General features: G+C 50.1%; 1 protein-coding gene across 1 annotated transcript; it reads left to right on the forward strand.

The window, feature by feature from the left end:
* Positions 1 to 22955, forward strand: LOC143804129 (uncharacterized). The gene is made up of 10 exons (XM_077281897.1): positions 1 to 547; positions 5498 to 5604; positions 13507 to 13654; positions 13979 to 15697; positions 18310 to 18409; positions 18489 to 18739; positions 18937 to 19389; positions 19537 to 19627; positions 19709 to 19827; positions 19984 to 22955. Exons 1-10 carry the CDS (start codon positions 71 to 73, stop codon positions 22168 to 22170), a joined length of 5652 nt encoding a protein of 1883 aa, XP_077138012.1. The 5' UTR covers positions 1 to 70; the 3' UTR covers positions 22171 to 22955.
* Positions 22956 to 24504: the final 1549 nt, after the last annotated feature.

A 24504-nucleotide genomic window follows, 5' to 3' on the forward strand; every position in this document is an offset into this window, starting at 1 on the left:
GGCCGCCGTGATGACGTAGCACGTAGAGCGTGTGACGCCGGACTCAGCCGCAGTGTTCGGAGTCTCCGCCATGTACCGGACTCCTGGACGCCGCGCTCTGTCCCCGGACTCTCCGGTTCTGTACCGGGACAGCCCTCGCTCTCCGGAGGAGCGCTCCTGGTCCCGCGGCCACTCCCCGCCCCGGAAGCAGCGCTCTCCCAGCAGGCGCAGCCGCTCACCGGACAGAAGAGGCCGCTCACCGGACAGAAGAGGCCGCTCACCGGACGGAAGAGGCCGCTCACCGGACGGAAGAGGCCGCTCACCGGACGGAAGAGGCCGCTCACCGGACAGAAGAGGCCGCTCACCGGACAGAAGAGGCCGCTCACCGGACAGAAGAGGCCGCTCACCGGACAGAAGAGGCCGCTCCCTGCACCGCTCCCGCTCCAGACCTCGGGGACACTCGCGCTCCAAGTCCCGGAGCCGTGCAGGCCGCTCCCGCTCCAGGCCCCGCCGCTCCCCTCCCACCCCGCACTGGGTCCGGTCCCCGGATGACGAGTACCGCCGTGAGGTGAGAGCCCGCCCCCGCGGACAAACCACGCCCCCTCCTCCGCGCTTCATTCCCGGTATCTGGAGCCGTAATCACGTGACGTCATCTATAGTCCGGGGCTCTGCGGTCCTACACTGGGGGGTCCGGCCCTGCGGTCTGGGGGCTCTGCGGTCCTACACTGGGGGGTCCGGCCCTGCGGTCTGGGGGCTCTGCGGTCCTACACTGGGGGGTCCGGCCCTGCGGTCTGGGGGCTCTGCGGTCCTACACTGGGGGGTCCGGCCCTGCGGTCTGGGGGCTCTGCGGTCCTACACTTGGGGGTCCGGCCCTGCGGTCTGGGGGCTCTGCGGTCCTACACTGGGGGGTCCGGCCCTGGGGGCTCTGCGGTCCTACACTGGGGGGTCCGGCCCTGCGGTCTGGGGGCTCTGCGGTCCTACACCTGGGGGGTCCGGCCCTGCGGTCTGGGAGCTCTGCGGTCCTACACTGGGGGGTCCGGCCCTGCGGTCTGGGGGCTCTGCGGTCCTACACTGGGGGGTCCGGCCCTGCGGTCTGGGGGCTCTGCGGTCCTACACTGGCGGGTCCGGCCCTGCGGTCTGGGGGCTCTGCGGTCCTACACTGGGGGGTCCGGCCCTGGGGGCTCTGCGGTCCTACACTGGGGGTCCGGCCCTGCGGTCTGGGAGCTCTGCGGTCCTACACTGGGGGGTCCGGCCCTGCGGTCTGGGGGCTCTGCGGTCCTACACTGGCGGGTCCGGCCCTGCGGTCTGGGGGCTCTGCGGTCCTACACTGGGGGGTCCGGCCCTGGGGGCTCTGCGGTCCTACACTGGGGGTCCGGCCCTGCGGTCTGGGAGCTCTGCGGTCCTACACTGGGGGGTCCGGCCCTGCGGTCTGGGGGCTCTGCGGTCCTACACTGGCGGGTCCAGCCCTGCGGTCTGGGGGCTCTGCGGTCCTACACTGGGGGGTCCGGCCCTGCGGTCTGGGGGCTCTGCGGTCCTACACTGGGGGGTCCGGCCCTGCGGTCTGGGGGCTCTGCGGTCCTACACTGGGGGGTCCGGCCCTGCGGTCTGGGGGCTCTGCGGTCCTACACTGGGGGGTCCGGCCCTGCGGTCTGGGGGCTCTGCGGTCCTACACTGGGGGGTCCGGCCCTGCGGTCTGGGGGCTCTGCGGTCCTACACTGGGGGGTCTGGCCCTGCGGTCTGGGGGCTCTGCGGTCCTACACTGGGGGGTCCGGCCCTGCGGTCTGGGGGCTCTGCGGTCTTACACTGGGGGGTCCGGCCCTGCGGTCTGGGGGCTCTGCGGTCCTACACTGGGGGGTCCGGCCCTGCGGTCTGGGGGCTCTGCGGTCCTACACTGGGGGGTCCGGCCCTGCGGTCTGGGGGCTCTGCGGTCCTACACTGGGGGTCCGGCCCTGCGGGGGGTCACGCTAATGTAAAAATGCCATATTGTGAGCTTAGTTCTAGAATGTTCCATGGCACAGACTCCCGCTGCAGATTCGGCCCCCCTTTCTCCCCCACTGCATTCGCTGATACAAACACCAGGCCCTATGGCAGACACACTCCGTGCGACCTGATACCAATGTGTCACAGCCCCCACTGAGCAGTTGTATGGCTTTTAGCTGCAGCAGACAAGTCTCCCTTCCCTACTCATTCCCTCCTCCCACATGGTACTGGTTGAAACTGGTATAGGAACCATGCACTTCTATTGTTCTTTCAAGGGTTTATATATGGGCATCGATCCGGGCTAGGGATATAAGAATTTTATATTCCAGATTTCCATCAAGAGATCTGTAATCCCCTTAAACCGCTAGAGGCTAAACCCAACGAGTGCAAAGTGCAAGTTTCCCCAGAAGCAGTGCAAGTAATCACTCCGTGTTTACACTTAAAAGAATCCCCCAGATGTGGGGCACATTCTGATCATGGGGTCTTTCGTATACGAGATTCATTTCAGCAAGTTAGGCATGAAAATAGTTTTCATAATTCTGAGAAAAGAGTGCATTCCATAACTCAGCCCCCTCAGTGATGTCACGACCAGTGGGCTTATCTTAACCCTGGTGAGTTGTGAATGAGTCTTGGCCCAGGAAGCGAGCTAACAGCATCTCTGCAAGCTGTTCTGATTCACCTCGATGTGTCTCCTGAGCACACTGCCGCCATGATGATGCAATGACATAACGACCTGTAAGTGCTCTATTCAATTTTAATTCTTTTTTTTATTATTTGTAATTCTATTGTACACATGATTTGTCTTTATAATATCTTTTTATACTTTGTAAACACTGCCTACCTTTTTTGGAGTAAAATATACAATTTACTAGCTTGTCTGTCTCTCCTTGTTCAATAACGAGCTGTCGCGTCCTCTGAGGTGAATTACGCTACTGATTTGGGTTGGCTCCGGACCCGTTAACAAGAGAATGGGAGCTGGTGGCAGCTACTTTGTCCTGTGCAATTGGGCGTCTGTGCAGCAACGGCGGTGTTAATAATTATTGTTCCTACCTGAGTGGGAATAGTTATATTGCCCTCGCTGCAGTGTGCCCATTAGCCAGTACATAGCAGGCAGCCTTTCTGGCGACTAATTATACTAGGTGCAGTACCCTGACCGACCTGAGGGTAAGGGGGGGCGCCAGAGAGCTGCAAGTTCCAAACTGGAAGTGGGGTATAAATAAATCCTCTTCAGAAGGAACTAGGGGTACCCAAACAACTCCGGTTCGTGATAAATTGGTGTGAGTGGTGGGGATGATAAAGGAATCTTCCCCGTGAACCATGACAGATTGGTGGGATCCCTGACATATCCAGTGGGATCCCTGACATATCCGGTTGGATCTGTGACAGGGGGACCCAGCTCTGCACTTGTACACTTGGGGGAGATCTGGCTCTGCACTCGTACACTTGTTGGAGGGAGAGAGCAGTTTTCTGGCTTTGCACTCGTACACTTGCTGGGGGGGGGGTGATCCGGCTCTGCACTTGTACACTTGTTGAGGGGAGATGGGAGGATCCAGCTCTGCACTCATACACTTGTTGGGGGTGAGGGGGGATCCGGCTCTGCACTTGTACAGTTGTTGGGGGAAGAGGGGGGAATCTCATACACTTGTTTGGGGGGGTGTCACGGTTTATGGGTGAGGAGACCCTTATCTTCCCCACCACTCACACCAATTTGTCATGAACCGGGGTTGTTTGGTTGCTCCTGGTTCTTTCTGAAGGGGATTTATCTATATCCCACTTCCCAGTTCTGGTTTGGAACTTGCAGCTCTCTGGCGCCCCCCTTATCCTCAGGTCAGACGAGGTACTGCACCTAGGATAATTAGTCGCCAGAAAGGCTGCCTTAATTTGTACTGGCAAATGGGCACACTGCAGCGAGGGTGATATAAGGCTATGTTCACATTTGCGTTTTGCGGCGCAGCGTCGGCAACGCAACGCACACAAAATGCATGCACGACGCAGCGTTTTGTGACGCATGCGTCCATTTTTGCCATGATTTTTGGCACAAAAAAACTGCATCATGCAGCGTCCTCTGCGCTCTGACGCTTGCGCCAAAAATGACGCATGCGTCACAAAACGCTAGACAACGCATGTCCATGCGCCCCCATGTTAAATATAGGGGCGTATGACGCATGCGTCGCCGAACCTGCGCCTAACGCAAATGTGAACGTAGCCTAACTACTTCCCCTCAGGCGGGAACAATAATTATCAACGCCGCTGGTCGCTACGAAGCTTCCCAACCGCACAGGACAAATTCCACTGCCACCAGTGTCGATTTCTTAATTAACGGGTCCGGAGCCAACCCAGATTAGTAGCGTAATTCACTTCAGAGGACGTGACAGTTCGTTATAGAACAAGGAGAGACAAAGCTAGTAATTTTATATTTTACTCCAAAAAAGGTAGGCAGTGTTTACAGAAGTATAAAGAGATATTATAAAGAAAAGTATCGTATGTACAATACAATTACAAATAAAATAGGATTAAAGTTGAAAGAACACTTACATTTCGTTCAGATCATTTCATCTTATGGCCGACCATGTGCTGTGGGTGAAGGGCGAGATTATATCCAGATGCCTCACCCCTGTATAGCAGCTAGACCCCGGGCAAAAGACATGTGAAGAGTGCTGCTTCACTCACTTATTTCCCAGCCTAAAACCAAGGCACTCCCCTATGTGGTGACCTCACATAAAGGCTGAATCCTCCCCTTTTCTTAGTTATGGCAACCATTTTTATTCATATCTCGCTGTGTGAACCTTGTATACGAAAGATAATGATCAGGATGTGCACCACATCGGGGGGATTCTTTTCACGGCGAAGTTACATGACCCGCTTCCGGAGAAACCCGCTCCTTGCACTCGTTGGGTTTAGCTCCTAGCAATTTCAGGGGGTTATAGATCTCTCGATGGAAATCTGGAATATATAATCCTTAAATCTCTAGCCCTGATCGGTACCAATATACATATACCTTAAACGAACAATAGAATCCCATGCTTTCTGTACCAGTTTTAGCTGGTATTAGGTGGGAGGGGGGAATGAGGAGTGTAGGGAGACCTGCTTTCGCAGCTCAAAGCCACAAAAATTTTTGAGGGAGGGGGGAAATGAGGTTTAAGATTCCAGTCTTCTGTTGGCAGGCACAGGAAACTGCAGCTGAGAACTCTGTATGTGTAATTGAAGTAATCAGAACTTCTTCCTATTTCCTGACGGGGGTGATCTGGCTCTGCACTCGTACACTTGTTGGGGGGTGAGGGGGGATCTGGCTCTGCACTCGTTGGGAGAATGGGCATCCGGTTCTGCCCTCATACACTTATGGAGGGAGATGGGGGATCCGGCTCTGCACTCTTACACTTGTTGGGGGGGAGAGGGGGATCTGGATCTACACTTGTTGGGGGCAGGGGGTCCGGCTCTGCACTCTTACACTTATTGGGGGACAGGGGGACCCGGCTCTGCCGTCCCTTCCTTTTCTCTCCTGGAGATTACTTTGCTTTTTCCTCCTCTTTGTTTTCAGCGTCGTCGCTCCCCCGGTCGTCGTTCCCCGAGTTTTCGCTCCAGTCTGGCCAGGGATCACCGCTCTTCTGGGTACCGGACTCGGGCCAGCCCACCGCAGCAGGACAGGTAGGTGTGAGACCCTTGGGTGTGTGAGGTGCGGACCATGTGGCTGCGTGGTCAGAGGCGACCATCACAGCGGGGGGGGGGGACATTGTACCGTTGCGGTGTCACATCATCTTGCTGTTGTTCCGGGGTCTGCTGGTGACAATGTCATTTGTTCTTGGGAAAACCCCTTTAACCCTTTCTTTGGCGCGGCCAGTTTGCGTTTCCATGTTTTCCCTCCGTAACATCCTGCTGTTTTCTGCCCTCGTAGACGTATCGGGCTCGTATTCTCGGGACAAGTTGCGCTCCAGTGACACCGCTCATCTTACCGCACTGGAAAATACCAAGTGCTATTCCCACCGACTTATTTGTACACCACATTTTGTCGTCAAATTACCCCACAACACAGTTCTCCTCGTCTGTATGATTACGGCACATTGTGACACTGTTCTCCTCGTCTGTACGGTTACGGCACATTGTGACACTGTTCTCCTTACTAGCTTTGTTTCTCCTTGCTCTATAACGTACGGTCACGTCTTCTGAAGTGAATTACGCTACTAATCTGGGTTGGCTCCGGACCCGTTAATAATTAATCGGAGCTGGTGGCAGCAGAATTTGTCCTGTGCAATTGGGAGGCTTTGTAGCGACCGGCGGCATTGATAATTATTGTTCCCGCCTGAGTGGGAGTAGTTATGTCACCCTCGCTGCAGTGTGCCCTATAGCCAGAACAAAGTGAAGCAGCCTTTCTGGTGTCTAATAATCCTAGGTGCAGTACACGGTCTGACCTGAGGGTAAGGGGGCGCCAGAGAGCTGCAAGTTTCAAACCGGAACTGGGAAGTGGGATATAGATAAATCCCCAGAAAGGACCAGGGTCAACCATACAACCCCGGTTCTTGACAAATTGGTGTGAGTGGTGGGGATGATAAAGGTGTCCTCCCCATGAACCGTGACAGTACAGTAACGGAACATTGTGACACCATTCTCCTCGTCTGTACTGTTATGGCACATTGACACCATTCTCGTCTGTACGGTTATGGCACATTGTGACACCGTTCTCATCTGTACGGTTACGGCCCATTGTGACACCGTTCTCATCTATACGGTGACGGCCCATTGTGACACCGTTCTCCTCGTCTGTACGGTTACGGCACATTGTGACACCGTTCTCATTGGTACGGTTGCGGCACATTGTGACATCGTTCTCATCGGTACTGTTACGGCACATTGTGACACCGTTCTCCTTGTCTGTATTGTTACGGCACATTGTGACACCGTTCTCGTCGTCTGTACGGTTATGGCACATTTTGACACCGTTCTCATCGGTACTGTTACAGCACATTGTGACACCGTTCTTGTCTGTATGGTTACGGCACATTGTGACAACGTTCTCCGCATCTGTACGGTTACTGCACATTGTGACACCGTTCTCATCTGTACGGTTTCAGCACATTGTGACACCGTTCTCCTCGTCTGTACTGTTACGGCCCATTGTGACACCGTTCTCATCATCTGTGCGGTTGTGGCACATTGTGACACCGTTCTCCTTGTCTGTACTGTTACGGCACATTGTGACACCGTTCTCCTTGTCTGTACGGTTATGGCACATTGTGACACCATTCTCCTTGTCTGTACTGTTACGGCACATTGTGACACCGTTCTCATCATCTGTGCGGTTGTGGCACATTGTGACACCGTTCTCATCGGTACTGTTACAGCACATTGTGACACCATTCTCCTTGTCTGTACGGTTACGGCACATTGTGACACCGTTCTCCTTGTCTGTACTGTTACGGCACATTGTGACACCGTTCTCCTTGTCTGTACGGTTATGGCACATTGTGACACCATTCTCCTTGTCTGTACTGTTACGGCACATTGTGACACCGTTCTCATCATCTGTGCGGTTGTGGCACATTGTGACACCGTTCTCATCGGTACTGTTACAGCACATTGTGACACCATTCTCCTTGTCTGTACGGTTACGGCACATTGTGACACCGTTCTCCTTGTCTGTACTGTTACGGCACATTGTGACACCGTTCTCCTTGTCTGTACTGTTACGGCACATTGTGACACCGTTCTCATCATCTGTGCGGTTGTGGCACATTGTGACACCGTTCTCATCGGTACTGTTAGGGTATGTTTCCACGGTCAGGAAACGCTGCTTTTTTGACGCTGCGCAGAGCTGCAGCGTCAAAAAAGCAGCGTCCAGATGTTCCAGCATAGTGGAGGGGATTTTATGAAATCCCGTCTCCACTATGCGTGGAAACCCGCACGCGGCGGCCCTGCGACTCCGGACATGCTGCGCGTTTTTTCAGATAGCAGCATGTCCGTACACCTTGCGGGGACGCAGCGTCCCCGCAAGGCATATCACAGGGCCCTATGGGACAGAGCGATCATCCCGGATGTGAAGAGTTAACACATCCGGCAGGATCGCGTCTCAGGAAGGGGGCGGGGCTTAGCGCCGAGCGGCTTCGCCGCTGCGGCGATACCGCCGCCCCTCCGGACCGTGGAGCCATACCCTTACAACACATTGTGACACCGTTCTTGTCTGTACGGTTATGGCACATTGTGACACCGTTCTCCTCGTCTGTACGGTTTCAGCACATTGTGACACCGTTCTCTTCGTCTGTACTGTTACGGCACATTGTGACACCGTTCTCCTCGTCTGTACGGTTGCGGCACATTGTGACATCGTTCTCCTTGTCTGTGCTTTTATGCACATTGTGACACCGTTCTCTTCGTCTGTACTGTTACGGCACATTGTGACATCGTTCTCCTTGTCTGTATGGTTACGGCCCATTGTGACACCGTTCTCATCATCTGTGCGGTTGTGGCACATTGTGATACCGTTCTCCTCGACTGTACGGTTGCGGCCCATTGTGACACCGTTCTCCTCGTGTGTACGGTTACGGCACATTGTGACACCGTTCTCATCGTCAGTACGGTTGCGGCACATTTTGACACGGTTCTCCTCATCTGTATGGTTGCGGCACATTGTGACACCGTTCTCCTTGTCTGTACGGTTACTGCACATTGTGACCCCGTTCTCCTTGTCTGTACGGTTACGGCAAATTGTGACACCGTTCTCATCTGTGCGGTTGCGGCAAATTGTGACACCGTTCTCATCTGTGCGGTTGCGGCACATTGTGACACCGTTCTCCTTGTCTGTACGGTTACGGCACATTGTGACTCCGTTCTCCTTGTCTGTACTGTTACGGCAAATTGTGACTCCGTTCTCATCTGTGCGGTTGCGGCACATTGTGACACCGTTCACCTCGTCTGTACGGTTACAGCACATTGTGACTCCGTTCTCCTTGTCTGTACTGTTACGGCACATTGTGACTCCGTTCTCCTTGTCTGTACGGTTGTGGCACATTGTGACTCCGTTCTCATCTGTGCGGTTGCGGCACATTGTGACACCGTTCACCTCGTCTGTACGGTTGTGGCACATTGTGACACCGTCCTCGTCTGTACTGTTGCGGCACATTGTGACACCGTCCTCGTCTGTACGGTTACGGCACATTGTGACACCGTTCTCCCTCTGTTGACGTTGTCGGACTCGGCACATGCGCATCCCGTCATATCCGGCGCAGTTTTGTTGAAGACACTGAATTCTCATATTTGGTGTCTTCAGTAAAATGGCGCTGGACATTGTGGCATGCGCATGTGTCGATTCTGGCGCCATTTTATTGAAGTAGTGTACTACAACAGTGACTGGGAACCTTTTAGAGATGGAGTGCCCAAACTTCAGCCTAAAACCCCCTTATGTATCGTAAAATGCCAACACGGGGGGCAGCAGGCAGTGGCAACAAAGTGCAGCCACAGACAGGAGCAGGGGCACCAGACTGCAGATAAAAAGGAATATCCCCCCTCATTCTGATATATGCTCCCTGTGGAGATACAGGGGGTCAGAAGCGGGTGCACTCGTCCGCTGGCTCAAGACCGCATGGACCACGGATCGTCCCACCGCACGCCCGTTCTTCTTTTACTGTGGGCATAACGCTACTCAGACAACACAGGATGAGGGTAACAGTGTGGTAATAATTGTACCACAAAACTGGCTGATAATACATAGAACAGTCCCAGCACAGTACCCAAGATGGTGCACGTTAGAGACTCCCCCTTCCACTGACTCACTGGGTGAATGGCAGATGTTACGTCACAGCTCCCAGGGTCGCTACGCCACCTGTGGTACACAAAGAGAGGAGGGAACGACAAGCGTAGAAAGATGACAGTCCATTCAGGTACAAGGCCAGGTGACTGGAGGGTCACAACCTGGCTTCTCCACAAACTTCTCTATGGGGCTCAGGCGAACAGTGAGTTTAAATCCTGACTACCCCAAACGTATCCATGGATTCACGATGGTTTTCCAGCCGGGAACAATGTCCCCTAAGCCGGCATCCTGAACAATGACAAATGTGTCCCTCATGATGGAGCCATGATGTCTTGGCTGCTGTCCTGTAGAGCGTCTCTGTGCAGCTCTACGGTATAATACTGCGCAGCATCGGTCACTACTGAGTATTATATCCCAGAGCTGCGCTTTATGCACATGCTCAATAGTAAAACACAAAGAAACAGAATAGGTCTGAAGAACGGGGATCACCACACGTTTGGATATGGCAAACAATCAAACACAGCTTTATTTATGTAGAAATATACAAACATGAGGCAAAACACAAACATTAAAAAATTTAAAAAGGGAATACATGTAGACCCTATACAGAAAGCCCCTGATAAGGCTAAAGCCTGCACATGACTCAGGGGTACAATGTAAACATGCCCGATAATGAAGTGCCTATATAGACAGCATGGCCATAGTATAAATGTCATAAATGTGAACAGCCCATAAATCTGTAGACGCAGTAACATTGTGGTAGTTTATAAATACAGTAACTAGATATCTAGAGAGGTATGTCCCTAATTTCATGCGGCACAGTACCTGATACACCACTAGTATGATGGAATGCCCATAGATCAACAGGGTACAGTGCATGAAACAATATATGTAGGGATGTTTGTGCCACTATAAATGGCATCTATATATATAATTGTCTAAGGGTTTTTCCGTCTATCTGTCTGTCCTGGAAATCCCGCGTGTGTCATAATGTCACGATGATGTCATAAAAGTTGCCTCAACCAATCAGCGATGGGCACAGTCTGCCGCGAATTCGCCTCGACAAATCAGCGATGGGCACAGTATCGACGTAGATGTCATAATGGTTGCCATGGCGAGGATGATGTCATAAAGGTTGCCTCGACCAATCAGCGACGGGCACAGTCTGCCGCGAATTCTGGAAACATCATTGTCCATATACTACGGGGACATGCATATTCTAGAATACCCGATGCGTCAGAATCGGGCCACAGTCTAGTATATATAACAGCCACAGACCAAAATAAGCCACGGGACTAGTCAAGAAAAGTATATAAGGGTACCCCTGACGAAGCCACCAGAGGGTGGCGATACGCGTTGGACATCCGCACTGCCCGCACTTGACTCTGTGAGGTCCTTGGTATTTTTATGGCTCTTTTGTGGCTGGTTATTGAGGGGTTATTCTCCTAGGCAGGCATGTTGTTTATATACTTTTCTTGACTAGTTTTTAATGTTTCTAATTGTTTTTAATGTTTGTGTTTTGCCTCATGTTTGTATATTTCTACATAAATAAAGCTGTGTTTGATTGTTTGCCATATCCAAACGTGTGGTGATCCCCGTTCTTCAGACCTATTCTGTTTCTTTGTGTTTTACTATTGGTCTTTCTATAGGTCTTGGTGTGAATCCCACTGACGGTGGTGCCCCCAAAATTCTTATATTTATACACATGCTCAGTAGTGACCAAGGCTGTTCAGTATTATACCCCACAGCTGCACTTAATGCACATGCTCAGTAGTGACCAAGGCTGTTTAGTATTATACCCCACAGCTGCACTTTATACACATGCTCAGTAGTGACCAGGGCTTTGCAGTATTATACCCCAGAGCTGCACTTTATGCACATGCTCAGTAGTGACCAGGGCTTTGCAGTATTATACCCCACAGCTGCACTTTATGCACATGCTCAGTAGTGACCAGGGCTTTGCAGTATTATACCCCAGAGCTGCACTTTATGCACATGCTCAGTAGTGACCAGGGCTTTGCAGTATTATACCCCACAGCTGCACTTTATGCACATGCTCAGTAGTGACCAGGGCTTTGCAGTAGTATACCCCAGAGCTGCACTTTATGCACATGCTCAGTAGTGACCAGGGCTTTGCAGTATTATACCCCACAGCTGCACTTTATGCACATACTCAGTAGTGACCAGGGCTTTGCAGTATTATACCCCAGAGCTGCACTTTATGCACATACTCAGTAGTGACCAGGGCTTTGCAGTATTATACCCCACAGCTGCACTTTATGCACATGCTCAGTAGTGACCAGGGCTTTGCAGTATTATACCCCAGAGCTGCACTTTATGCACATGCTCAGTAGTGACCAGGGCTGTGCAGTATTATACCCCACAGCTGCACTTTATGCACATGCTCAGTAGTGACCAGGGCTTTGCAGTATTATACCCCACAGCTGCACTTTATGCACATGCTCAGTAGTGACCAGGGCTTTGCAGTATTATACCCCACAGCTGCACTTTATGCACATGCTCAGTAGTGACCAGGGCTTTGCAGTATTATACCCCAGAGCTGCACTTTATGCACATACTCAGTAGTGACCAGGGCTTTGCAGTATTATACCCCACAGCTGCACTTTATGCACATGCTCAGTAGTGACCAGGGCTGTGCAGTATTATACCCCACAGCTGCACTTTATGCACATGCTCAGTAGTGACCAGGGCTGTGCAGTATTATACCCCAGAGCTGCACTTTATGCACATGCTCAGTAGTGACCAGGGCTTTGCAGTATTATACCCCAGAGCTGCACTTTATGCACATACTCAGTAGTGACCAGGGCTTTGCAGTATTATACCCCACAGCTGCACTTTATGCACATGCTCAGTAGTGACCAGGGCTTTGCAGTATTATACCCCACAGCTGCACTTTATGCACATGCTCAGTAGTGACCAGGGCTTTGCAGTATTATACCCCAGAGCTGCACTTTATGCACATGCTCAGTAGTGACCAGGGCTTTGCAGTATTATACCCCAGAGCTGCACTTTATGCACATGCTCAGTAGTGACCAGGGCTTTGCAGTATTATACCCCAGAGCTGCACTTTATGCACATGCTCAGTAGTGATCAGGGCTTTGCAGTATTATACCCCAGAGCTGCACTTTATGCACATGCTCAGCAGTGACTGGTGCTGTGGAGTCGGTCAGGGAAATTGGGGAATCGGAGGTTCGGCTTAGACTCCACAGCCCTGACAGCCACTATTACATCTTGTGTCTAGCTCAATGTATAACATTGGGTGAACCGTCCTCATTATGGGGTTAAATTGATGTACAGCCGCCATTGTTAAAGGGGGCTCTGTATGGGGAGGTGAGCTGCTCCGATGAGGTGACATCTGCTGATGTTGCTGCGTCCTGTCAGGTATGTGTGGAGGGGATGTGATCACGGCCGCTCGCCTCTGATAGGTACCAGACCTCCGTGCTACATGATGGGCACCAGACCGCCCCGTAACCTAGAACTGCTCAGGCCTCCCAACATTCACTGCTTGGGGTGCTGCAGGTTTTCGTTCTTTCCATGTTCCTGCAGCACATCACCATATTTACACATATTGTTATATCAGCGATTAATGAGCATCTTGCTGACTGTTTCCTCCCAGTGGCAGGAGATCGCACACTGTAAAATGAAGGTTGCCCAGAAATTCCCTTAATGGGGGAAATTGAGTTCAGAGCTGCAGGCAATGGCTGATAGCTGGGAACAGTAGCTGGTATTCACTGGTGCGGCACAGTGAGAGCTTCCCACCTGCAGACATGGTGTGCTTGTTGTTCCAGGTCCGGTGATGTGAAGCTATTGGGAAATGATTCCTCCTTACGTAGCTTCTCTGGGGACTTGCACGCTTCACCTCTGCCCATGCCCAAGAAGTCCATCTTAAAGAAACGTCCAGATGTGGAGCCCTCCAGCTCTGACAAGTCTCCCCAGGTACGGATACCACTACTTCTGTGTCCTCCCAAGGGCCTAGTTGAGGGTGGGGGCTGTAAGAGGGTCAATGGTAGCCATTTTTAATACTGACCTTATGTTCCCTCTGGCCTCATAATGTGGAGTCTGGGCAAACTTTTTTGTTTTCTGGCCTGAGGTTGTGGGGCCCCTTACTACATACTCTCCACTAACGTCTTTGTCCTCCGGGGTTAGGAAGTATGGCTCCATTCTACGGCTCTTCACTCACTTCTCCGTGGTCATCGGGGATGAGGTGGTGGGGTCCTGTACTTTTCACTCTGCTCATGTGATATTTCCATATTTTTCCAGGCTAACATGCTCTTGAGCAGTAAAGATGGGAGAAGTGTGAGCTCTGTGGGGGCAGGGAAGAGCACAGAAAGCCCCCTCTCTATGGTGGTAAAGATGGATCCCCTCACACCCAGCACCTCCAACTCTTCTGCTTTAGCAGCTGCAGCACGGAGACCGGAGTCTCCTCTTCCACAAGGCAGTAACCCGCTTTCGGTAGCGCCAGCAAACCGGACACTAAGCAGCAGCGCAGATTTTGTGGTGAAACGAAATGTCACAAGTAAAACCCCTCCACACTCATCCACTACAGGAAACCTTTCTCCCAAGACCTTCCCTAAATCTCAGACCGCTCCATTCAGCGGTGGGAACGACTTCCCTAAGAAGAAGGCGGCTGATGTGGCAGGCAGCTTCTTGTTGCCTCATGACCAGGATTACAAACAGTCTTCTCTTCTAAGTAAAGCTTCAGATACCAGGCAGTGCAGATCCACCGAAATTGATGATGAGGAGCGCTTCCTTTATGGAGACGAGGAGAAGACAGCAGAGCAGACAAAAGTTCAGTCTGACCAAACGGTCTCCACTTCGCCAGTCAAGACCTCCGTGAACAAGCAAGAGTTTGAGAAGATCCACGACCTGCTGAAGACCATTGGCCTGGATATTGGTGTTGCTGAAATCGGGAATCTTGTCAAAACGCAAGAGCGACTTCATGGGAAGAAAGTGGCACCTAAGATAGCGCTGCCTACAGCTGAGCAGCCACCGAGCCGGCCCATGGTAACCTCTGCTGAGCTCAATGCTAAAGTGTCTGAACCCAAAGAACCTGAACCCCAAGTTAAAGCAGAAAGGAAAGAAGAACCTGCAGTGAAGACTGAGCCAGTTGTAAAACCAGTCCCTGAAGAACCACCAGTCCCTGAAGAACCGCCAGTCCCTAAAGAACCGCCAGTCCCTAAAGAACCGCCAGTCCCTAAAGAACCGCCAGTCCCTAAAGAACCGCCAGTCCCTAAAGAACCGCCAGTCCCTAAAGAACCACCAGTCCCTAAAGAACCACCAGTCCCTAAAGAACCACCAGTCCCTAAAGAACCACCAGTCCCTAAAGAACCACCAGTCCCTAAAGAACCACCAGTCCCTAAAGAACCACCAGTCCCTAAAGAACCACCAGTCCCTAAAGAACCACCAGTCCCTAAAGAACCACCAGTCCCTAAAGAACCACCAGTCCCTGTGACGCTGCCGAGCCCAGCCCCCATTCCTATAGAGAAGCCTCAACTTACTTTGAAGAATCCATTACCCAAAGAGACAATTCCAGCACCGATAGTAGAGGTCCCTGTTCAACTGCCTATCCCCTGCTCTGTGTCCGAACCCACGCTTTCTCCAATAAGTTCCCCACAAATCCCGGTCTACCCTCCATACCCACATTGCCCAATGGTCCCTGGATATAGCATGCCACCTAACTACAATCCCTATACTCCCTATGTGTCGTATCCCACATCCAGCTGGACTATGTACTCTCCAGTCCCCCCCCAACCACCACCAGCACACATTCCACCACTGCTGCCTCCTGTAAGGGTCCCTGTCAGTGCACCCACCCCAGTGTACAACCCCCGCAGCAACCTGCGCGTCATTGAAACCACTGAAGATCTTACTGATGCCAAAGCCGCTGTCAAAACAGACGCCAAACCCACAACTTCATTAGCAACACTGCTGGCAGAGTGGGAAACCGACCGCAAAAATAAAGAAGCTGAGAAAATTAAAGTAAGTCAGCCCGCATCCCTGGGGCGTGTAGCCGCGAAAAGACTGCAGTGTTCATCCTTCACCTTTGCATTTTCTTAGCTCTTGGGGTCGTAGCGCCTGTCATCCAGCTGGATTTTGTGAGAAACCTTCAGTGTGTGCAGTCTTTTCATTTAATATCCCATAGTGGTGTAGGCACCTCAGTGTGACGTTCCTCTTATAGAGACCCAGAAATGGATGAATAAGAGAGGAAGCTCATAGATCAACATACAGACTTAGACTTGTGGTCTTTCTGTTGTATGATAGTGAGCAGGTCAATGCCAACCAGACGTGCGATCCTTCTGCTGTATGATGGCCAGTGGGTCAGTGCCCATCAGCCCTGTTACCACTGTGCTGTACGATAGCATGTCAGTGCCGAGCAGACCTGTGACCACTGTGCAGTGTATGATAGCAAGTGGGTCAGTGCCGAACAGACATGAGACCTCTTCTGTATGATTGCGAACAGGTAAATTTCGAGCAAACATGACCATTATTGTGTTCTATAGAGCGGGTCAGTGCCTAACAGATCTGTGAGCCCTGTGCCGTGTACGATAGTGAGCGGGTCAGTGCTGAGCAGACATGTGACCATGATGCAGTGTACGATAGTGAGCGGGTCAGTGCCGAGCAGACCTGTGACCACGGTGTGATGTACGATAGTGAGCGGGTCAGTGCCGAGCAGACCTGTGACCACGGTGTGATGTTCGATAGTGAGCGGGTCAGTGCCGAGCAGACCTGTGACCATGGTGTGATGTTCGATAGTGAGCGGGTCAGTGCTGAGCAGACATGTGACCATGATGCAGTGTACGATAGTGAGCGGGTCAGTGCCGAGCAGACCTGTGACCATGATGCAGTGTACGATAGTGAGCGGGTCAGTGCCGAGCAGACCTGTGACCACGGTGTGATGTACGATAGTGAGCGGGTCAGTGCTGAGCAGACCTGTGACCACGGTGTGATGTACGATGGTGAGCGGGTCAGTGCCGAGCAGACCTGTGACCACGGTGTGATGTACGATAGTGAGCGGGTCAGTGCCGAGCAGACCTGTGACCACGGTGTGATGTACGATAGTGAGCGGGTCAGTGCCGAGCAGACCTGTGACCACGGTGTGATGTACAATAGTGAGCGGGTCAGTGCCGAGCAGACCTATGACCACGGTGTGATGTACGATAGTGAGCGGGTCAGTGCCGAGCAGACCTGTGACCACGGTGTGATGTACGATAGTGAGGGGGTCAGTGCCGAGCAGACCTGTGACCACGGTGTGATGTACGATAGTGAGCGGGTCAGTGCCGAGCAGACCTGTGACCACGGTGTGATGTTCGATAGTGAGCGGGTCAGTGCCGAGCAGACCTGTGACCATGGTGTGATGTTCGATAGTGAGCGGGTCAGTGCTGAGCAGACATGTGACCATGATGCAGTGTACGATAGTGAGCGGGTCAGTGCCGAGCAGACCTGTGACCATGATGCAGTGTACGATAGTGAGCGGGTCAGTGCCGAGCAGACCTGTGACCACGGTGTGATGTACGATAGTGAGCGGGTCAGTGCTGAGCAGACCTGTGACCACGGTGTGATGTACGATGGTGAGCGGGTCAGTGCCGAGCAGACCTGTGACCACGGTGTGATGTACGATAGTGAGCGGGTCAGTGCCGAGCAGACCTGTGACCTCGGTGTGATGTACGATAGCGAGCGAGTCAGTGCCGAGCAGACCTGTGACCACGGTGTGATGTACGATAGTGAGCGGGTCAGTGCCGAGCAGACCTGTGACCACGGTGTGATGTATGTAGTGAGGGGGTCAGTGCCGAGCAGACCTGTGACCATGGTGCAGTGTACGATAGTGAGCCGGTCAGTGCCGAGCAGACCTGTGACCACGGTGTGATGTACGATAGTGAGCGGGTCAGTGCTGAGCAGACCTGTGACCTCGGTGTGATGTACGATAGTGAGCGAGTCAGTGCCGAGCAGACCTGTGACCACGGTGTGATGTACGATAGTGAGCGGGTCAGTGCCGAGCAGACCTGTGACCACGGTGTGATGTATGTAGTGAGGGGGTCAGTGCCGAGCAGACCTGTGACCATGGTGCAGTGTACGATAGTGAGCCGGTCAGTGCCGAGCAGACCTGTGACCATGGTGCAGTGTACGATAGTGAGCGGGTCAGTGCCGAGCAGACCTGTGACCACGGTGTGATGTACGATAGTGTTCTCAATTATTGACCTGTATGAATACGCTATTGAACAAGCCAAGCGCTAATAGTTGGCAGAGTGAATCACACCGCCCCTTGTATGAAGGATGTGCTACTGAAAACATAATGCTGTTGGGAACAGAACCATTGAACAATCTCTGTCGCCATACGTTATCGGCCGATGTGAACAGGTGCCTAAACGGAGCGCTCATTAAAATGTATATGGTCGATCAGCTCTTGTTCTGGGCAAACATCTACAGTGGAAATGGACCAGTAGAGCTTATAGTAAGCTGCTGTTACTGACCAGCAGGCAGTGCATGTGCTGTTCCAGGTAAGTGTGATCAGGGAGTACCCATGTTTTGGGGGGTGGCTGTATTGCAGTGTACAGATGCTGCTTACAAGAAAAAAAGCCTTTCATTTATTGAAGGTCTTGAAGGAGCTGGGCTCTGTAAGGAAGGAGCACAAGGCCAAGAGCAAGAGCTTAAAGACCATCTGCACCAAGGTGGAGCAGCTGCGCATCCAGCAGGGTGAGTTATATGGGGGCATCCACGTAACCGCGAACAGGCTTAATCCATGGCTGCAGATGACCCCTTCTCATTGTCACAGGTAGACTCCTACGGAAGAAGCAACGGAAGAAGGACGGGCACAAGGATCCACTGCTGGAAGAACTGAACAATGTTTTGGAGACTGCCCAGAAGCAGATAAACTCCCTCTCTGAGGAGACCAACACAGCAAAACAGAAGCAACTGCAGCTCACTAAGGTGGCAGAGATCCTGGGTGTCAGCCCCACGGATCTGGCTGAGAAGAGCGCCCTTAAGAAAGAGAAGGGAAGCCCAGTTTCTCCTGCGCTGACCAAGGTGAGCACCAGGTCTACTCAGCGGCTGCATACAAGTATCAGTCTGTTAACCTGTCATGAAGTGTAAAATCTGATCCACATTATCAAGGGCTTAGTGACTGCATTGCTGTTGTGAACGATGTTACCTGAGCTGTGACCACTCATTTGCTCCATACACCTGTCATTTTTATTCTTAGACCTTTCTTGTTTCTTATTCAGGACCCTGATAATGAATCGAGAACCAGTAGTGTCTCCTCAAAGTCAGCAAATGATCTGAAGTCTAGAAGCAGCCCAGTGTCTGATGCTAATGCCAAGAGCAGCTCTTCATGTGGAGCTGACACAAAGATATTGGGGGCCACCCAGCTGTCCAATGTCACTGTGAAGTCAGAAGTCCAGTGTAAAGGCAGACCACCCAAGCCGAGCCCTGAGCACTCCCCAGAGCCCCACTCACCTCGCATATCAAAATCAAGAGACAAGTCACAGTCAAAAAGCCCACGACCCACGACACCATCATCCAACACACCCGCAAATGCTGAGAATCCTCTGCTTTTTGAGATATCTGAAATCTTTGAATATCATGATCCTGGCTCACATTGGTGTGAGGACTGTAATGAAATCTGCATGACGCTGCTCGAATTCCTGCCTCACTTCCACGATGAGAAGCACAAGCAGGTGAGAGACCACGCTGTGGTTTGTGCCATGAGTGGGTGATGGCTGCATCTGTTGTCACTGGCTATGGCAGGATTTGGTGACCTGTTGAATTTCCGCTCTAAATGTTCAGTTTTCACAGATTTCTGTTATATTTTTCATATTGTACAGAGTTTAAAAGAGGTGAGGCGACCATGGGTGAAAAAGAAACCTCAAGAACCGAGCTCTACAAAGAAACCGAGAGTAAATGTTCCCCTGAAAGGTAAAGATGTTTCCTTCACATTGACTGTGGGGTGGATGGGGCTTGTACAATTCCTTATGCTATTGGTGTCGCACGTTGCAGGTGTAGAATTCCTGCTCCCTGTTAATGGCCACTACTGTGAACTATGTGAGGAGACGTTCCCGGATCACACTGCTGCCGATGATCATTTGAGAACATATGCCCACAATGATAAGTACAAGGTTTGTCTCATTCATGTCAATCTTAAAACCAGTATCTGTCCTGGTAATTCTTCTTACAGGATCGGTTTTGATGTATGGTGAGGAGTGTTCTTAGACAGTCTTTATGCTTATAATCTTAGAATCTCTGGACATTAATTGATTGATATTCCTTTACAGAAATACATTGAGGTGCACATCAATTATGAAGTGGTACGTCAGGAGAAGAAGAAGGCAAGCTTGACTGCTGCTCAAGAAATGGAAAAGAGAATGGCAGAGCAGAAACGCAAGATTGCAGAGCAGAAATTCGAAGTCCAAGCCTGTAGCAAATCTAAGAAGCCAAAGAAGGAAGAAAAAGTCAAATCCAAACATCGCTCAACTGCCTCTCCACCGTCCTTCGATCAGAGGCGGAATAAGACACCAGAAAAGGATCCTGCAAAGAACGCCACGTTTGGGAAGTTTGTATGGAAAACAGCAGAAAACAATACCCAGGCTGTTGTTAACTCTGCAAAAGTGGAAGCTACACCTATCAAACCGAAGGAAGAGGAGCCTAAAACTCACGGTTTAAAGCAAAATGCTTTTGTCATAAAACGTCTGAGTAAACCCAGTACCCTGCCTGGAAATGCCTCTACTCCTTCCCATTCGACTGCCTCCACAACCATCACCTGTACTACTTCCATGACCTCAACATCTGCGTCACCTCCATCTATTTCCACAACACAACCAAAAGTTCGACCCAACCTGCCAAGTCTGAATGTCCATTTACCGACCCCTCATGTAACAATGAGTAAACCTGCACCACTAAATACTTTCCTGTCTATAAAGTCCTCAAATGCAACATCAAAATCTATCCCAATAGTGACAAACAAACTCACAGGTGTCTTCCCTGAGAACTTGGTCGCCAAAGCTTTTAGAGGAGAAATGGTTATATTTAGAGAGAGTGCACCGCCCGAATTCAAGGATAAAACTCCAAATATGGAGCCCAAGAAGACAGATGGACAAAGCATGAAACCTGTAGAGGTGACAAAAGGACAAGGCCTGTTCAATGTCCTCGTTAATAAAAATGAGACTGTAGAAAAGCAAGAGGTAAAAATTGATAAGGAAAGCTCAGTCCCAAAGTTACCTTCAAGTTGGATTTCTCAGAAATCCAATCCTGTCCCCGCAACCACATCACATGCCAACATCTTTGGTCCCATAAAACCAGCAGCGAGCACAGGACCTGCAAAGGTTCAGCACACCCCAAACACCAAGTCTACTGTTACAAATCCAGCTCCATCTCCAATTAGAAGCACAACATCTGCTAATTCATCCTTAAACCATTCAACCAGTGGTTTATTGAACAATGCCAAAATAGGAAACACCATCAATCCCACTAACCCACAGACTGAAAAAGCTGGACCTACTCTAAATGAGGAAAATGCAGTCCAAAAACCTGAGGAAGTAACTTCTAGCAAATCAGAAAAGCAGACGCCGCAAGAGGTTAAGGCCTCCAAGTTTTTAATGAACCCTGTAACGAGTCGACAGGAGTATTTACCTGCACAACAAACTAAAGCCAAGGATACAAATCTCCAAAACTTTGAAGAAACAAAACCCTTGTCTCCAGTGGTTATCAACAGTGATGCAAACAAACCAGTGTCTACTCCTCTGCTATCCTTACAGAAGGCTAAACCAACATTCAACACTACTACCAAACTCAATCAAAAATTTAAGAAAGCTCCATTGTCCCTGCCCAGTTCTTTGTTTGGTTATGTACAAGATGCTGGATGTAAAGACATCAAAATCCAGAAGCCCAAACGTGGCCAAGACAAAACAGAGCTAATTCCACCTTCTGGAAATGTTACATCCAGTTTGGGTACTAAACACAGCCCTGCCATCCCCAGCGCATTGCAGCAAGAACTTGACTTGTATTATAAGATGATCGCATCTGAGGATGATCCTGAAGACTTAACCACGTCTGAAGACCAAGACTCCGAAGTTGCCCCTCAGCCCACAAATGTAACTAGAACTCTTCTCCAGACAAAGTTAGAAAGTCCATCTGAGAAGAAAGTCAAATTAGGAAGGGCACATGCTCTTGTGAAAACACCAATCAGACCAATTGTTTCTGAAGTTTATGGCGAAGATGTTGATGACTACGACATGGCTTGTGAAGTTCCTGATGCTGTTTCGAGTTCTGTTTCCCAGACATCTGGCTGGAACCTCATGCACTCCAATTATGCATCAAGTAACAGCCAGCAGCCATTTAGTTTGGCATCTGTAACAGTTTCAATGAACAAAGACCTATACAGTGACACACATGTGACCACCTTTGCTACATCGGAAAACTCCATCGAAGATATGTCTGTATATGTTACTTGTGATTCTGATTAATTCCTCATAAATAGAAGATGCACTGAGCATGAGACTTAATCTAAGTGAACATTATCTGTAAAAGTAGTAAAGGTTTTGGGTCGGGATAGCACCTCTTCCTCTGGGGCCTAGGTTTGGTCATTGTGAAGTTCTCTGAGGGTCAGTAGTGAGGAGTTGTGTACAGTGAGCAGTATATCTCTATTCTGACACACCAGTTACTTGACTTGTTCACATCTTTTGGGAGCCTGATACCAGTCCTCAGTGGCTCTGCAGATGTCCTTCTGGATGTAATGTGATCATTTCAGGTCTGATACTCAGAAGATATGGTGGCACAGAATTGACCATGCTCGTTAATCAAATTTGGCCTCTGATATGAATCCCCGTCTTGGCTTTACTGTTATAAACTTTTTCTGTTGTATTTTTACGTTGACATTCCAGTTTTTCGTGTGATGTTTGCATCCAGCGTGGGTGACAGCACAATGTTGTATTGATGTAATTACATCTATTCTTTTGTTGCTTGTTTAATTCTGTAATGATTTTACTCTTGATGCATTTTGCAATCAACTTCCATCAAGGTCTTCCCCAAGGACAGCGAAGGTTGAGCCTGGAGAACGTGTCTGGGTAAGAGATGTTTGTACATATTCATCCTGCTTTTGGGTTTTTGCCCGCTGTTGTTTTTTTTTTCTGTTTGTTATATAATATATGAAGACGACCTAAAGGAGAAGGTCACAGAAATGTCCCAGGAGGTGTATTCCAGGTCTCTGATGCAGATTCTGAACAATTCAATAAAAGTCTGTATCTCCATTCATGTTAGTTTCTTTTTCTTGTCATTTTTATGCACCTTGCAGGATGTTTGACTTCTTGTGGTTAGTTCTCTCTAAGGTCCAGTGTGTCAGGCATTTTCATGCTGTAGACAACTGGCCATCATGTTTGGAGATTTTCTACATACCAGTAGACAGGGTTGCTATATGTTGCCCTCTAAATATCTGCAGCCTCTTGGCTTTGAGAATGTGCAAATGGTGGTGTAGCAAGCATCAGTCCTGTCTAGAAATAAACGGGTCTTCAGGGGGAAGGTGAGGGAAGACTTGGTGTTCCTCAGCAGCTTTACAACTCTTGAAGTTATGAATGTATTGACGAAAACTGGTGGGGTTCTGTAATTCTTTGAAAAGAGAGAATATAAACCAGCTCACCTGTGATGCATAAGCTGAGTTTCGGGAGCACGGACCCGCTGTGTCCAGGCGTGTAGAATCCAAGAGAAGAAAATGTCCAGCTTCACCGAATCCGTGAAAAAAAGTTTTTGTTTATTCACAAACTTAAACATGGAGGACACAAACTTCAGCACAAACCATATGGGTAAGAATCTCAACGCGTTTCTGGAGACTGAGCTCCCTTAATGATGACCACTATAAACACTACTGTATTGTGTTCCAGTTTCCATCTATAGGCTATGTGCTTGATGAAATATGGTATGTGGCAAATTGATCACAAACCGCAATGTAGCCAGCTCACCAGGAAAGTCCAATTGTATCAGGTGCATAGAACTCCCATTCTGATCAAATGTGTAAACAGATGCACAGGAAAGGGGTTTGTTCCAGATCCTTTGTAAAATCCAAGCTTTACTGTAACATGGTTAACCCCTTCATGACCTTGGGATTTTCCGTTTTTCACTCCCCTCCTTCCCAGAGCCATAACTTTTTTATTTTTCCGTCAATTTGGACTTGGTCATGTGAGGACTTATTTTTTGCGGGACGAGTTGTACTTTTTAACGACATGTCGTGTACTAGAAAACGGGAAAAAATTCCAAGTGCGGTGAAATTGCAAAAAAAAGTGCAATCCCACACTTGGTTTTTGCTTGGCTTTTTTGCTAGGTTCACTAAATGCTAAAACTGACCATTCATTGTGATTCTCCAGGTCAGTACGACTTCATAGACACCAAACATGGCTAGGTTATTTTTTTATCTAAGTGGTGAAAAAAAATCCAAACTTTGCTAAAAAAACAAAAAAAAGCGCCATTTTCCGATATTCGTAGCGTCTCCATTTTTCATGATCTGGGGTCGGTTGAGGGCTTATTTTTTGCGTGCCGAGCTGGCGTTTTTAATGATAGCATTTTGGTGCAGATACGTTCTTTTGACCACCCGTTATTGCATTTTAATGCAATGTCGCGGCGACAAAAAAAAATTTAATTCTGGCGTTTCAAATTTTTTTCCCACTACGCCATTTAGTGATCAGGTTAATGCTTTTTTTTATTGATCGGGCGATTCTGAACGCGGCGATACCAAATATGTGTAGGTTTGATTTTTTTTTTAATTATTATTTATTTTGATTGGGGCGAAAGGGGGGTGATTTAGGTCTCAA

The sequence above is a fragment of the Ranitomeya variabilis genome, chromosome 2 (genome assembly GCF_051348905.1).
Source record: "Ranitomeya variabilis isolate aRanVar5 chromosome 2, aRanVar5.hap1, whole genome shotgun sequence".
Lineage (NCBI taxonomy): Eukaryota > Metazoa > Chordata > Amphibia > Anura > Dendrobatidae > Ranitomeya > Ranitomeya variabilis.